General features: G+C 38.6%; 1 protein-coding gene across 2 annotated transcripts in view; it reads left to right on the top strand.

The window, feature by feature from the left end:
- Positions 1-14,619, top strand: part of CHM (CHM, Rab escort protein 1) — a 260,457-nt gene that overhangs the window by 79,000 nt on the left and 166,838 nt on the right. For both annotated transcript variants that reach the window (XM_027533285.1, XM_027533287.1), the window contains exon 3: positions 1,875-1,947. In XM_027533285.1, coding sequence (XP_027389086.1) covers positions 1,875-1,947 — 73 coding nt within the window. The remainder of the gene's footprint in view (positions 1-1,874; positions 1,948-14,619) is intronic.

Below are 14,619 nucleotides of genomic sequence, written 5' to 3'. Positions count from 1 at the left end.
GATGATTAGATGGCACTACCGACTCAATGGACATGAGTTTGAGCAAACTCTGGGAGATAGTGAAGCACAGGGAAGCCTGGCGTGCTGTAATGTATGGGGTCACAAAGAGTTGGGCACAACTTAGCAATTGAAGAATAACAATGAAAACAAATCTAAATATCTCAGCAAAATATATAAAGACAGTGGGGCTTTTTTATCACTGCCTCAGGGTTTTGTTTGTTTATTTGTTTCAATACTTAGGGCATTTTAAAATTTTGTTGAGTATTATATTGATGTTTAGATGACAGGAAGGGATGGCAAAAGTGAATTATTATCAGGCAAGGGAGAAGAGAGTATAAAGTTGCTTTGGAAAACCTAAATCTAACATCCTTCTCTTTCCCTCCTTCTCTTCTGTACTGGCTATTGCCCACCTTTTTCTTTCCCTGTTGTCTCTGATCCAAGGTATCACTGCTTCTAGGCTTTCTTGATTCCAACAACTGGAATTGAGAGTATAGCTGAAATTCTATCTAAATTTTTAAAGTTTTCTCAGGATATGGACAGTTTATGAATATGCATTATCCCCAAGAGAACTATCAGATTATAAGTAGTGATCTGTTATTAGTAGGTCTACTTTCACAGTTGTTTGGTTTAATCATTTTCTCTCTTAGAGCAAGCATTGATTTTAATAAAAAATTTGAGGGTAAAACTGATTGTTCTTAAGATCAATCAAGAGTTGATTGAAGAAAAATCTATATTGGGATTTTGAGAGACTATTCAGTAATATTATGGATGAGTAATTTTAGATTTCCTATTAGAGATTTTAGTTTTTGTTTTAAAAAGGCCTTTTATAAATTTTTATTTCCTTAGAGAAAGATCTAGAGAAGCAAAAATGAAAACAAAACCAACAATCTCTCAAAACTAGAGTGAATATTATAGGTGGATTTTAATGTACTTGGGGACTCATCATACAAAGAATCAATGTAACATGATGAATTTTGTAAGGATATGGAAGCCCAGTATCTCCTACTCTGTGTGTGTGTGTGTGTGTGTGTGTGTGTGTGTGTGTGTGTTAGTCTCTCAGTTGTGTCTGACTCTCTGCGACCCCATAGACTGTAGTCTGCCAGGGATTTTCCAAAAAGAATACCGGACTGGGTTGCCATTTCCTTCTCTAGGGGAAGTCCGCTACTAACAGAAATTAATTAGGAGTCCAGTGTCTGCAGGGTTTATCTGATCCTAGCTAGAAGATCTCTCGGTTTTATAAAATGGATTGATTTTCACAGCGCTGTGGAGTGAAGAACAGTTCAGTTATCAGTAGAAATATTGTTCTTCTTATACTTATCACAGAAGTCTTGATGTGAATAACTGTTTCAGGATCTACTTTTATTTTTGGCCCTGGAGGCTTAGAATGGCACAGGGTCTACCACTAGAGTAGCCAGTAATATGTGTATGTATAAATAAATTTATTTATGTATTTATGCACGTGAGATGAGTTCTCTGGTGGTGCTGGCAGTGGATATTTACTGCTTGTGGAAAACTTAGCAGTTTTTTCCAGTGGCCTTCTTTGAGATCTACCAAGATTTTCTTCCCAGCCATTTTTATTAACTCAGAAGTAAAATGTTGTTCATTATCACCTGCTCAGAGACACTTGATCAGTGCAGAATGTTCCAAGGAAGCCAAAGAGATTTTTTAATGCCTTATATAATGAAAAGTTACCGTTGAAGCCTGAAAGTCCCACTTCCATTTATTTTGTTCTGTTACCTCCTCTGATTCTCCACATCGTAATTATGTGTACTTTTGAACTCTGAGGTAGCAGTGTTAAAAATGAATAGGGATGAATATCAGTGATTAGATTTTTTTATAACCTTTCATTTACTTTTTTTTTTTAATTGTTACAGAAGAAGCTACTATGGAGGAAACTGGGCCAGTTTTAGCTTTTCAGGTCTGTTGTCCTGGCTAAAGGAACACCAGGTAAAATTCTTATCTTATTTTCTTTTTTTTAGTTAATTATTTTATTTTTTAAAAATATATTTATTTTAATTAGAGACTAATTACTTTACAATATTGTATTGGTTTTGCCGTACAGCAACATGCATCTGCCACGGGTGTACACATGTTCCCCATCCTGAACCCCCCTCCCACCTCCCTCCTCATACCATCACTCAGGGTCATCCCCATGCACCAGCCCCAAGCATCCTGTATCCTGCATCAAACCTGGACTGGCGATTCATTTCTTATATGATGTTATACATGTTTCAATGCCATTCTCCCAAATCATCACCCACCTCCCCCCTCCCCCAGAGTCCAAAAGACTGTACTATACATCTGTGTCTCTTTTGCTGTCTCGTATACAGGGTTGTCGTTACCATCTTTCTAAATTCCATATATATGCGATAGTATACTGTATTGGTGTTTTTCTTTCTGGCTTACTTCACTCTGTATAATTGGCTCCAGTTTCATCCACGTCATTAGAACTGATTCAAATGTATTCTTTTTAATGGCTGAGTAATACTCCATTGTGTTTATGTACCACAGCTTTCTAATCCATTGATCTGCTGATGGACATCTAGGTTGCTTCCCTGTCCTGGCTATTATAAACAGTGCTGCGATGAACATTGGGGTACACGTGTCTCTTTCAATTCTGGTTTCCTTGGTGTGTATGCCCAGCAGTGGGATTGCTGGGTCATTTTGGCAGTTCTATTTCCAGTTTTTTAAGGAATCTCCACTCTGTTCTCCATAGTGGCTGTACTAGTTTGCATTCCCACCAACAGTGTAAGAGGGTTCCCTTTTCTCCACATCCTCTCCAGCATTTATTGCTTGTAGACTTTTGGATAGCAGCCATTCTGACTGGCGTGAAATGGTACTTCATTGTGGTTTTGATTTGCATTTCTCTGATGACTAGTGATGTTGAGCATCTTTTCATGTGTTTGTTAGCCATCTGTATGTCTTTTTGGAGAAATGTCTATTTAGTTCTTTGGCCCATTTTTTGATTGGGTCGTTTATTTTTCTGGAATTGAGCTGCAGGAGCTGCTTCTATATTTTTCAGATTAGTTTTTTGTCACTTGCTTCATTTGCTATTATTTTCTCCCATTCTGAAGGTTGTCTTTTCATCTTGCTTATAGTTTCTTTTGTTGTGCAGAAGCTTTTAATTTTAATTAGGTCCCATTTGTTTATTTTTGCTCTTATTTCCAATATTCTGGGAGGTGGGTCATAGAGGATCCTGCTGTGATTTATGTCAGAGAGTGTTTTGCCTATGTTTTCCTCTAGGAGTTTTATAGTTTCTGGTCTTATGTTTAGATCTTTAATCCATTTTGAGTTTATTTTTGTGCATGGTGTTAAAAACTATTCCAGTTTCATTCTTTTACAAGTGGTTGACCAGTTTTCCCAGCACCACTTGTTAAAGAGATTGTCTTTTCTCCATTGTATATTCTTGCCTCCTTCGTCAAAGAAAGATGTCCATAGGTGTGTGGGTTTATCTCTGGGCTTTCTATTTTGTTCCATTGATCTATATTTCTGCCTTTGTGCCAGTACCATACTGTTTTGATGACTGTGGCTTTGTAGTAGAGCCTGAAGTCAGGCAGGTTGATTCCTCCAGTTCCATTCTTCTTTCTCAAGATTGCTTTGGGTATTGGAGTTTTTTTGTATTTCCATACAAATTGTGAAATTATTTGTTCTAACTCTGTGAAAAATAACGTTCGTATCTTGATAGGGATTGCATTCAATCTATAGATCGCTTTGGGTAGTATACTCATTTTCACTATATTGATTCTTCCGATCCATGAACATGGTATAGTTCTCCATGTATTAGTGTCCTCTTTGATTTCTTTCACCAGTGTTTTATAGTTTTCTATATATAGGTATTTAGTTTCTTTATGTAAATATATCCCTAAGTGTTTTATTATTTTCATTGCAATGGTGAATGGGATTGTTTCCTTAATTTCTCTTTCTGTTTTTTCATTATTAGTGTAAAGGAATGCAAGGGATTTCTGTGTGTTGATTTTATATCCTGCAACTTTACTATATTCATTGATTAGCTCTAGTAATTTTCTGGTGGAGTCTTTAGGATTTTCTATGTAGAGGATCATGTCATCAGCAAACAGTGAGAGTTTTACTTCTTCTTTTCCAATTTGGATTCCTTTTATTTCTTTTTCTGCTCTGATTGCTGTGGCCAAAACTTACAAAACTATGTGGAATAGTAGTGGTGAAAGTGCGCATTCTTGTCTTGTTCCTGACTTCAGGGGAAATGCTTTCAATTTTTCACCATTGAGGATAATGTTTGCTGTGGGTTTGTCACATATAGCTTTTATTATGTTGAGGTATGTTCCTTCTATTCCTGCTTTCTGAAGAGTTTTTATCATAAATGGATGTTCAATTTTGTCAAAGGCTTTCTCTGCTTCTATTGAGATAATCATATGGCTTTTATTTTTCAATTTGTTAATGTGGTGTATTACATTGATTTATTTGCAGATATTGAAGAATCCTTGCATCCCTGGGATAGAGCCCACTTGGTCATGGTGTATGATATTTTTAATGTGATGTTAGATTCTGATTGCTAGAATTTTGTTAAGGATGTTTGCGTATGTGTTCATCAGTGATATTGGCCTGTAGTTTTCTTTATTTGTGGCATCTTTGTCAGGTTTTGGTATTAGGGTGATGGTGGCCTCATAGAATGAGTTTGGAAGTTTACCTTCCTTTGCAATTTTCTGGAAGAGTTTGAGTAGGATAGGTGTTAGCTCTTCTCTAAATTTTTGGTAGAACTCAGCTGTGAAGCCGTCTGGACCTGGGCTTTTGTTTGCTGGAAGATTTTTGATTACGGTTTCAATTTCCGTGCTTGTGATGGGTCTGTTAAGATTTTCTATTTCTTCCTGGTTCAGTTTTGGAAAGTTGTACTTTTCTAAGAATTTGTCCATTTCTTCCAAGTTGTCCATTTTATTGGTATATAATTGCTGATAGTTGTGTCTTACAATCCTTTGTATTTCTGTCTTGTCTGTTCAGATCTGTCCATTTTTATTTCTAATTTTTTTGATTTGATTTTTCTCCCTTTGTTTCTTGATGAGTCTGGCTAATGGTTTGTCAATTTTATTTATCCTTTCAAAGAACCAGCTTTTGGCTTTGTTGATTTTTACTATGGTCTCCTTTGTTTCTTTTGCATTTATTTCTGCCCTAATTTTTAAGATTTCTTTCCTTCTACTAACCCTAGGGTTCTTCATTTCTTCCTTTACTAGTTGCTTTAGGTGTAGAGTTAGGTTATTTATTTGACTTTTTTCTTGTTTCTTGAGGTATGCCTGTATTGCTATGAACTTTCCGCTTAGCACTGATTTTACAGTGTCCCATCGGTTTTGCTTTGTTGTGTTTTCATTTTCATTTGTTTCTATGCATATTGTGATTTCTTTTTTGATTTCTTCTGTGATTTGTTGGTTATTCAGCAGTGTGTTGTTCAGCTTCCATATGTTGGAATTTTTAATAGTTTTTCTCCTGTAATTGAGATCTAATCTTACTGCATTGTGGTCAGAAAAGATGCTTGGAATGATTTCAATTTTTTTGAATTTACCAAGGCTAGATTTATGGCCCAGGAAGTGATCTATCCTGGAGAAGGTTCCTTGTGCACTTGAGAAAAAGGTGAAATTCATTGTTTTGGGGTGAAATGTCCTATAGATGTCAGTTAGTCTAACTGGTCTATTGTATCATTTAAAGTTTTTGTTTCTTTGTTAATTTTCTGTTTAGTTGATCTATCCATAGGTGTGAGTGGGGTATTAAAATCTCCCACTCTTATTGTATTATTGTTCATTTGCGCTTTCATAGTTGTTAGCATTTGCCTTACACATTACGGTGCCCCTGTGTTGGGTGCATATATATTTATAATTATATCTTCTTCTTGGATTGATCCTTTGATCATTATGTAGTGTCCTTCTTTGTCTGTTTTCACAGACTTTGTTTTAAAGTCTATTTTATTTGATATGAGTATTGCTACTCCTGCTTTCTTTTTATTTCTATTTGCATGGAATATCTTTTTCCGGCCCTTCACTTTCAGTCTCTATGTGTCCCGTTTTGAGGTGGGGCTCTTGTAGACAACATATGTAGGGGTCTTGTTTTTGTATCCATTCAGCCAGTCTTTGTCTTTTGGGGGCATTCAACCCATTTACGTGTAAGGTAATTATTGATAAGTATGATCTCATTGCCATTTACTTTATTGTTTTCGTTCGAGTTTATACACCCTTTCTGTGTTTCTTGTCTGGAGAATATCCTTTGGCATTTGTTGGAGAGCTGGTTTGGTGGTGCTGAATTCTCTCAGCTTTTGCTTGTCTGTAAAGCTTTTGATTTCTCCTTCGTATTTGAATGAGATCATTGCTGGGTACAGTAATCTGGGCTGTAGGTTATTTTCTTTCATCACTTTCAGTATGTTTTGCCATTCCCCCCTGGCCTGAAGAGTTTCTATTGAAAGATCAGCTGTTATCCTTATGGGAATCCCCTTGTGTGTTATTTGTTGTTTTTCCTTTGCTGCTTTTAATATTTGTTCTTTGTATTTGACCTTGGTTAATTTCATTAATATGTGTCTTGTGGTGTTTTGCCTTCGGTTTATCCTGCTTGGGACTCTCTGGGTTTCTAGGACTTGGGTGATTATTTCCTTTCCCATTTTAGGGAAGTTTTCAACTATTACCTCCTCAAGTATTTTCTCATGGTCTTTCTTTTTGTCTTCTTCTGTGACTGCTATGATTTGAATGTTGGAGCGTTTAACTCTGTCCTGGAGGTCTCTGAGATTGTCCTCATTTCTTTTAATTCGTTTTTCTTTTTTCCTCTCTGATTCATTTATTTCTACCATTCTATCTTCTACTTCACTAATCCTATCTTCTCCCTCCTTTATTCTACTATTTGTTGCCTCCAGAGTGTTTTTGATATCATTTATTGCATTATTCATTATATATTGACTCTTTTTCATTTCTTCTAGTTCCTTGTTAAACCTTTCTTGCATTTTCTCAATCCTTGTTTCCAGGCTATTTATCTGTGATTCCATTTTTATTTCAAGATTTTGGATCATTTTCACTATAATTTTTGTAGTAATTCTTTATCAGGCAGTTTCCCTATCTCTTCCTCTTTTGTTTGGTTTGGTGGGCATTTATCCTGTTCCTTTACCTACTGTGTATTTCTCTGTCTCTTCATCTTGTTTATATTGCTGAGTTTGGGGTGTCCTTTCTGTATTCTGACAGTTTGTGGAGTTCTCTTTATTATGGAGTTTCCTCACTGTGGGTGGGGTTGTTATTGGTGGCTTGTCAAGGTTTCTTGGTTAGGGAAGCTTGTGTCAGTGTTGTAGTGGGTGGAGCTGGATTTCTTCTCTCTGGAGTGCAGTGAAGTGTCTAATAACGAGTTATGAGATGTCAGTGGTTTTGGAGTAACTTTAGGCAGCCTGTATATTGAAGCTCAGGGCTGTGTTCCTGTGTTGCTGGAGAATTTGCATGGTATGTCTTACTCTGGAACTTGTTGGCCCTTGGGTGGTGCTTGGTTTCCGTGTAGGTATGGAGGCGTTTGATGAGCTCCTGTTGATTAATGTTCCCTGAAGTTAGGAGTTCTCTGGTGTTCTCAGGATTTGGACTTAAGTCACCTGCTTCTAGTTTTCAGTCTTATTTTTACAGTAGTCTCAAGACTTCTCATTATATATAGCATCAGTGATAAAGCATCTAGGTTAAAGATGAAAAGTTTCTCCACATGAGGGACACCCAGAGAGGTTCACAGAGTTACATGGAGCAGAGAAGAGGGAGATGGGAGTTAGAGGGGACCCAAATGAGATGAAGTGGAATCAAAAGAGGAGAGAGCAAACTCGCCAGTCATCACTTCCTTATGTATGCTTCACAGTCTGGAGTGCTCAAAGATGTTCATGGAGTTACACAGAGCAGAAAAGATGGAGGAAGGAGACAGAGGTGGCCAGGAAGATAAAAGGGGGGAATGAAAAGGAGAGAGACAGATCCAGCCAGTAATCAGTTCCCTAAGTGTTCTCCACCGTCTGGAACACACAGATTCAGAGAGTTGGGTGTAGAAGAAAAGGGGGATGGAAGAGACAGAGGTGACTTGGTGGAGCCAAAGGAGATTCCAAAAGGGGAGAGAGCAATGAAGCCAATAATCTCTCTCCCAAGTAAAAATGGGTACTGAAGAGTGGGTTCTTAAAGGTACAAAATTGATAACAAATACCAAAAGCAAAGATTAATAATCTAGAGTAGAGATTTTATTTTCAAAAATACAATATTAAAGAAAAAAAGAAGAAGGAAAAAAGAAGTCACAAAAATTATGAAAAAAAATATGAAGTTTGCTTTAAAAAAGTCTTTTTTTTTTAATTTTATTTTTTAACTTTACAGTATTGTATTGGTTTTGCCATATATCAACATGCATCTGCCACGGGTATACATGTCTTCCCCATCCTGAACCCCTCTCCCTTCTCCCTCCCCGTACCATCCCTCTTGGTCGTCCCAGTGCACCAGCCCCAAGCATCCAGTATCGTCTTTTTTTTTTTGAAAAGTAATAGTAGGTTATAAAAATGAAAATTAAAGGAGTAATAGAGGACTTAAAAATTTTTAAAATTTAAAAAAAAAGAAAAAAAAAAGCATGATCATAAAAATTGTAAAAATATATCTAGGACTTTCTCTGGTGTTGTTGTGGACAGTGTGGGGTCAGTTCATTTTCGGATATTTCCTTGGTCCGGCTTATATTTTTCAAGATCTATAGGCCCCTTCCTATGTAGTCCATACTAACAACGGGGTTTTAATCTATTGCACCTGTCACTTCCAAGGCGGTTCCCTCGCTTTTAGCTTCTTCTGTTTGCTCGCCTCTTCAGTGTCTGATTTCCACCCTGACACAAGGGGGGCGGTGGTGGACACTTTTTTTTTTTTTAGGCTCACTTGTTCAGTCACGCTGTCGGAAGGGTGGGACTCTGCAAACAAATAACACTGGCGTGTGCTTGCAGTGTCTCAGCCACATTGGGCCTGCCCCTACTCATGGCGCATGCACCCTCCTTGCCCATACAGCTCAGGCTCTAGGTTGCTCCACCAGTAACTGGCCGAGGCCAGCCCTGGGCTGCATGCACCTCACAGGTCTAAGCTTCTCAGGTTTAGGCACTTGGGTAGTCCTCAGAGGCGCAGACTCCATTGGGCCTGCATTTTGTGCCCTTCCCAGCTCAGAGCAGCTCGGGTGATGAGGTGTTTGGCGAGTGCGGTCACTGCCACTTATCGCCTCTCCTGTCCCTGCCACTCGGTTTTCTGGGTGTACAACCGACACACCTTCTTAGGCTGATGATGACTGTCCAGAACCCCAAGAAGTCTTAGTTAGCAAAGGAGCTTGCTTGCAGTTAGGTAGGTAATGTCTCTGGGGCTGCAATTGCCGCCTTCCAGCTCTGGCTGCCTGTCATCAGAGGGGGATGGTCTGCAGCCGGCTAGTTCTGTTCAGCCCTTTGTTCTGTTGTGCGGACCTGGCAGTGTCTTAGGGCTTTTCGTGTGGTAGCTATCCCACAGTCTGCTTTGCTAGCCCAAAGTAGTTCGCTCTGATTGTCCTCAGGGCATTCATGCCTGGTCCTTACTCTAAGCAAAGCAGCCCTTGCCTCCGTGCCCAGTCCCCGCTTGCTAGTGGAGGGTGCAGACGTCTGTGCTGCTTCTCTGCTGGGGGAGTTACCGTTGGGCTCATAATCTGTGGGTTTTAATTATTTAATTATTTTTCCTCCCTATTTTTTTGCCCTCTGTGCTTCCAAGGCTTGCCACAGACTCTGCAGTGAGAGTGTTTCCTGATGTTTGGAAACTTCTCTCTTTTTAAGACTCCCTTCCCAGGATGGAGCTCCGTCCCTCCCTCTTTTACCTCTTTTTGTCTTTTATATTTTTCTTACCTCCTTTCTGAGACAATGGGCTGCTTTTCTGGGTGCCTGATGTCTTCTGCCGGCATTCAGAAGTTGTTTTGTGGAATTTACTCAGCGTTTAAATGTTCTTTTGATGAATTTGTCGGGGAGAAAGTGGTCTCCCCGTCCTATTCCTTCGCTATCTTAGGACCGCCTGAGTTAATTATTTTTTAATTGAAGGATAATTGATTTACAGAATTTTGTTGTTTTCTGTCCAAGTTCAACATGAATTAGTCATAGGTATACATATATCTACTCCCTTTTGAACCTTCCTCCCATCTCCCTCCCCATCCCACAGAACTGCAAAAGCCCAACAGGTAGAGATTTATAACAATAATATAAAGTGTGACTGAATAAATGCATATACATATACACCCATGCTGCTTCTAAGTCGCTTCAGTTGTGTCTGACTCTGTGCGACCCCAGAGACGGCAGCCCACCAGGCTCCTCCGTCCATGGGATTTTCCAGGCAAGAGTACTGGAGTGGGTTGCCATTGCCTTCTCCAATATACACCCATAAGCATAATTAAAACAGTCTAAGAAAAATAAAATACAATAGATTGACCTGGCGAACAAAGGAAACCAAAAATTATTTCTTCCAGTTAAGAATGAAAACTAACTAAAGTAAGAATTGGAAAACAAAATTAAAGCAAGGTGCCAAGTGGGGAATAAGGCAATGTAACAAATATGTTGAGAGGAAAGGAACAGAAGAAAGAATAGACATGCAAAGTTAAATAGAGGGAGATAAAGGTTTATATACATTAAATATTAATTGCAAGGGGAAAAGAACAGTAGGAAAAGCAAACAAAGGAATAAATGTAGCAAACATAATAGGTTTTTAAAAATTAAAAGTGAAAAAGGAGACGAAAAAAAAAAAAGGAAGAAGAAAAAAAAAGGAAAATTCCATAGAACTGCAAAAGCCCAACATAGAGGCAGAGGTTTATAATAACAATAAAAATATGACTGAGAAAATAAAAAAGCTGAGGAATTTACCTAGATTTCATAGTGCCAGTAAAACCGACAAGTACAACAGGGCGGGGGGGTGGGGGGCGGGAAGAAACCGAAAAAAAAAAAGTAAAACGTAAAAATCCGTAAGATTCTACAGAACAAGTCAAAACATAAGACTAATAAGTGTTTTTATTTTATTGAATCACTGCTGTCAGAGTCATTTCCCTCCCTGGGAAAAGTCCACCTCACCTCCCTAGGATGCCCTCCAACACTGTCCTGACCTCTGAACCTGTTGTAGGGGCAGCTCAGATTCTAATCTGGTCCTACTTCTGTGTGTTCTTGCCGCCAGTGTCCATAGATATCAGAACTAGTGTGTTTTCTTTTGTGAAAGCTCTCAATGTCCTTTTATATATTCCTGGACATTGAGTCTGCCTAGTTGATCATATAGAGTAAATCTTCAGCTTATACAGCTGGTTTTGCGTCTTCTACCTTAGCCACACTGCCCCTGGGTTTCAATTGTGGTTTTACTTCCACCTCTGCATGTGCGTCGTCCACTGGGGTTTGCTCCTGAGGCTGCCCTGGAGGACTTGGGTCTGCCCCAGTGAGGACCAGGTGTGGAGGTGGTGCAGCTTCTTGGGTCACAGGTTATGGCAGCACCAGGTACTCAGGGGAATTGACGGCTAGGGCAGCAGGAAATATAGTGCTCTAGAAGGTTATGGCAACCAGTATTGGCCAATACACTCCAGTATTCTTGCCTGGAGAACCCCCCTCTCTGACAGAGAAGCCTGGCAGACCACAGTCCACAGGGTCACAAAGAGTTAGACGTGACTAAAGTGACCCTGTGTGCATAGACGCAAGAGGTTTTATTTTTGGCCTGTGGCAGCTCTGCCCCAGTGCAATTTGTGTGTGAAGGTGGCGCAGCTGATTGGCTTGTGGAGACCCTGGCAGTGCCAAGTATTCAGGGACATGGACTTCCTCTGCCAAAGGAGTTATGGCCCTATCAGAGTCTTTTTCCGAGCCTCTAGTAGCTGGCAATCAGAAGGCCTCTTTGACCAGTCTTTCTCCATAGCTCTGACTGTTCAGGCACTTACAGGGCTCCCTTTCCTGGGTTCCATCTCTGTCGATTGGCATGTCAAGCACATAGAGGGTCCCTGCTGCCTCGGGTCCTACTTTGTAGGTCGGCCTGTCAGGCACTTAAAGGAGCACCCTGGGTGGGGTCCTACTCCGTTTGATGGGTCAGCCTCTGAATCCTTCAGCTGCTGGATCCTGGCATGGAAAGAGAGAGGCTTTGGTGATAGCCCCACCCCCTATGCGTGACTCAGCAGTATTGCCTTGCTTCCATGGCTGCCTGGCTTTCTTCCACAGGCATTTCCCACTACAATCTCCTCCCTTACATCCCCTCGATCTGTTTCCTCCACAGTCAACAGCAGCCCTTGACCTGGGTTTGCTCCACAAACCCTAAACTCCAGCTCCCAGTGGCTGTACCTTCTAGGGGACCTGCTTCCCTGTCTGGGGTATGTATGGCTGTGGCAAGGATTGATTCTCATTCCATTTAGGCTGCCACAGATCAGTTGTTTCACTCTCAGCCTTAAATTTTTCTCCTCTCACTCAGACAGTTGCCCCAATGTGGGAATCGGACCCTTGCTTCAGTTCCCCCACCCACTGAGGGGAGGTTCAGTCCTACTAACACTCCTGTTTTTTCCCCTAATTCCTTCATCCTGCTGAGTTTTGCATGGTTCTGTATATTCTTTTCTGCTGGTCAGGTACTCCTGTCTGCTCTCAGCTGGTGTTCTGCATGCCCTTCTGTGTCTAAAGGTGTATCCATGGAGAGAGATGTACTCCATGTCCACCTACTCCTCCACCATCTTGTTCTCCCTTATCTTCTTTTTTAATTTACTAGATTGTATTTTGTGTCATATAATTACTCTGTGTTGAAGAAGACATGAAGGTTCATCTGTATTATAGGGTTGATAATTTTTATTTACTTATTTAACAAAAATTCTGTAGTCACCTTTTCAGCTAATATCCCAATGCTACTAAAATATAGTAGCATCCCTTTTTAAGTATAAATAAATATGATGACTGAAGAATAAATCATATATGTTTGATACCATGTTCTAATTACTCTGTATACACAAGTATCAGGCAAGTATTTTTCTCCAAAATATTCTTTCAAAAAAAATATCTCTATCCTTACAAAATCTCACATATTACTAGTTCTTTCAGTTAGTATGTTTTGGGGGGAAAATCTGAGTATTTTGGGAAGATACATTAATTTGAAATGATCTGTCATTGGTGGTTTTGCTTATATAGAAGTCACCTGATAGAATAATTAAAAACAAAAAACAAGGAAAGAAATTTCATATATGTTTAGTAATTTTCCCCCTCAGAATAGAATTTCACTACTCCAAAGTTAGACATCATTCTAAAGTAATTTTTATAATATTTACAGCATACATTTAACATGCAGAGTTGGTTATGTCTTGGAATTTACCAATTTTTATGAGACATTAAAAACTGTCCTAATTTTCTATAAATGGTAATTGTAGCTTGATATGGAATTCCTTCTGAGAGCATCATACATAGACTAAGAAACTGCTGTATCTCAGAAGTGTTTAGACATTTGGGGAAGAAGGGTGATAGATTCTAGAACATTGTATTCAGGTAACTAATAATAATACAGCTAAGACTTATTAAGCACTTATTATGTACCAAGTATCAAACTAAGCATTTCAGTTTTCTTGATTGATTTAATAAGTGACTCAAAAAGTACCTGTAGTGATGACAAAGAAATTGACATTGAAGATGTACTGAAGATTCAGTTTGAATGCAATTCAGTATGCAGTTAGACTGTGGAAAAACAAGCGATATTTGTGAAGTAACATTTCATGTAATAATTCAAGCTATGTATAAATCAAGAAAGTAAATGATGTAAATAGATTCATTTAGCTATTTTTTTATCAATATGCCTCGATTATTTTATGTTGATCAGGAACCATTTTTTGAATGTAATCCTTGGCAAGTGTGTGTGAGGGTCACCTTACATTGAAGCATATTCAGTCCTTCCATGAGAAAATTTAGCCTAAATTCTCAGAACAATGGCAACCTAAATATAAATATCTTAATTGTCTGAATGGAAAATTTTGGGTGAGTGAAGGGAATTTTTAAAAAATAAATTTTGGTAATGGATTAGATTTATTAAAACAAGGTATTTTTGTAGACATTTATTTTAATGCTTCTTTTACTACTCCAGCATCTTGACTTTGTCATCTTATCCTTTTTCTCTTCACATGCTTCTTTTTTTCAGGTTGGTAACCCTGTTCAAAGCTCCTATACTTCACCTCCTCTTCTTTTGTGTTGGGATGTTTATGATTATCTAATAATTATACTTGATAATAAGAACTGTCTGCTGCTACTCTTTGTCGGTTTAAAATGTTAAATTCAAGACAGTAGAGCCTTTTAAAAATAATTATTGCCTACTTTGTGAAATCTGTAAGTTTTGAAACTTTCTGAGGTGAATTTACTTAAAACAAAGGCTATTATAGTTATATCTCACTACTAGTTTATTGAGCATATATAATACATTAAATATTGTTTTTTCTCTGAGAAATGTGTATCAAGTAGAATAAAATTTTAAACAGATTAAAAATTGGCCCTTGAGATTTGGAAAGGTTTCTTGACATCTTCAGAAATCCCCTGTATTCAAATATTGTATGATGTGATTTTCTCCATAGAATATAATTGGAAATTATTGAAAAATTTAAAAGGCCACTTTCAAGCCTTAGTAAGAATTTGAAAGTGTGTTAGCTCCTCAGTTGTGTCCAACT

This window comes from Bos indicus x Bos taurus, chromosome X (assembly GCF_003369695.1).
Source record: "Bos indicus x Bos taurus breed Angus x Brahman F1 hybrid chromosome X, Bos_hybrid_MaternalHap_v2.0, whole genome shotgun sequence".
NCBI lineage: Eukaryota > Metazoa > Chordata > Mammalia > Artiodactyla > Bovidae > Bos > Bos indicus x Bos taurus.
This window is presented reverse-complemented; position numbering and strand designations above follow the sequence as displayed.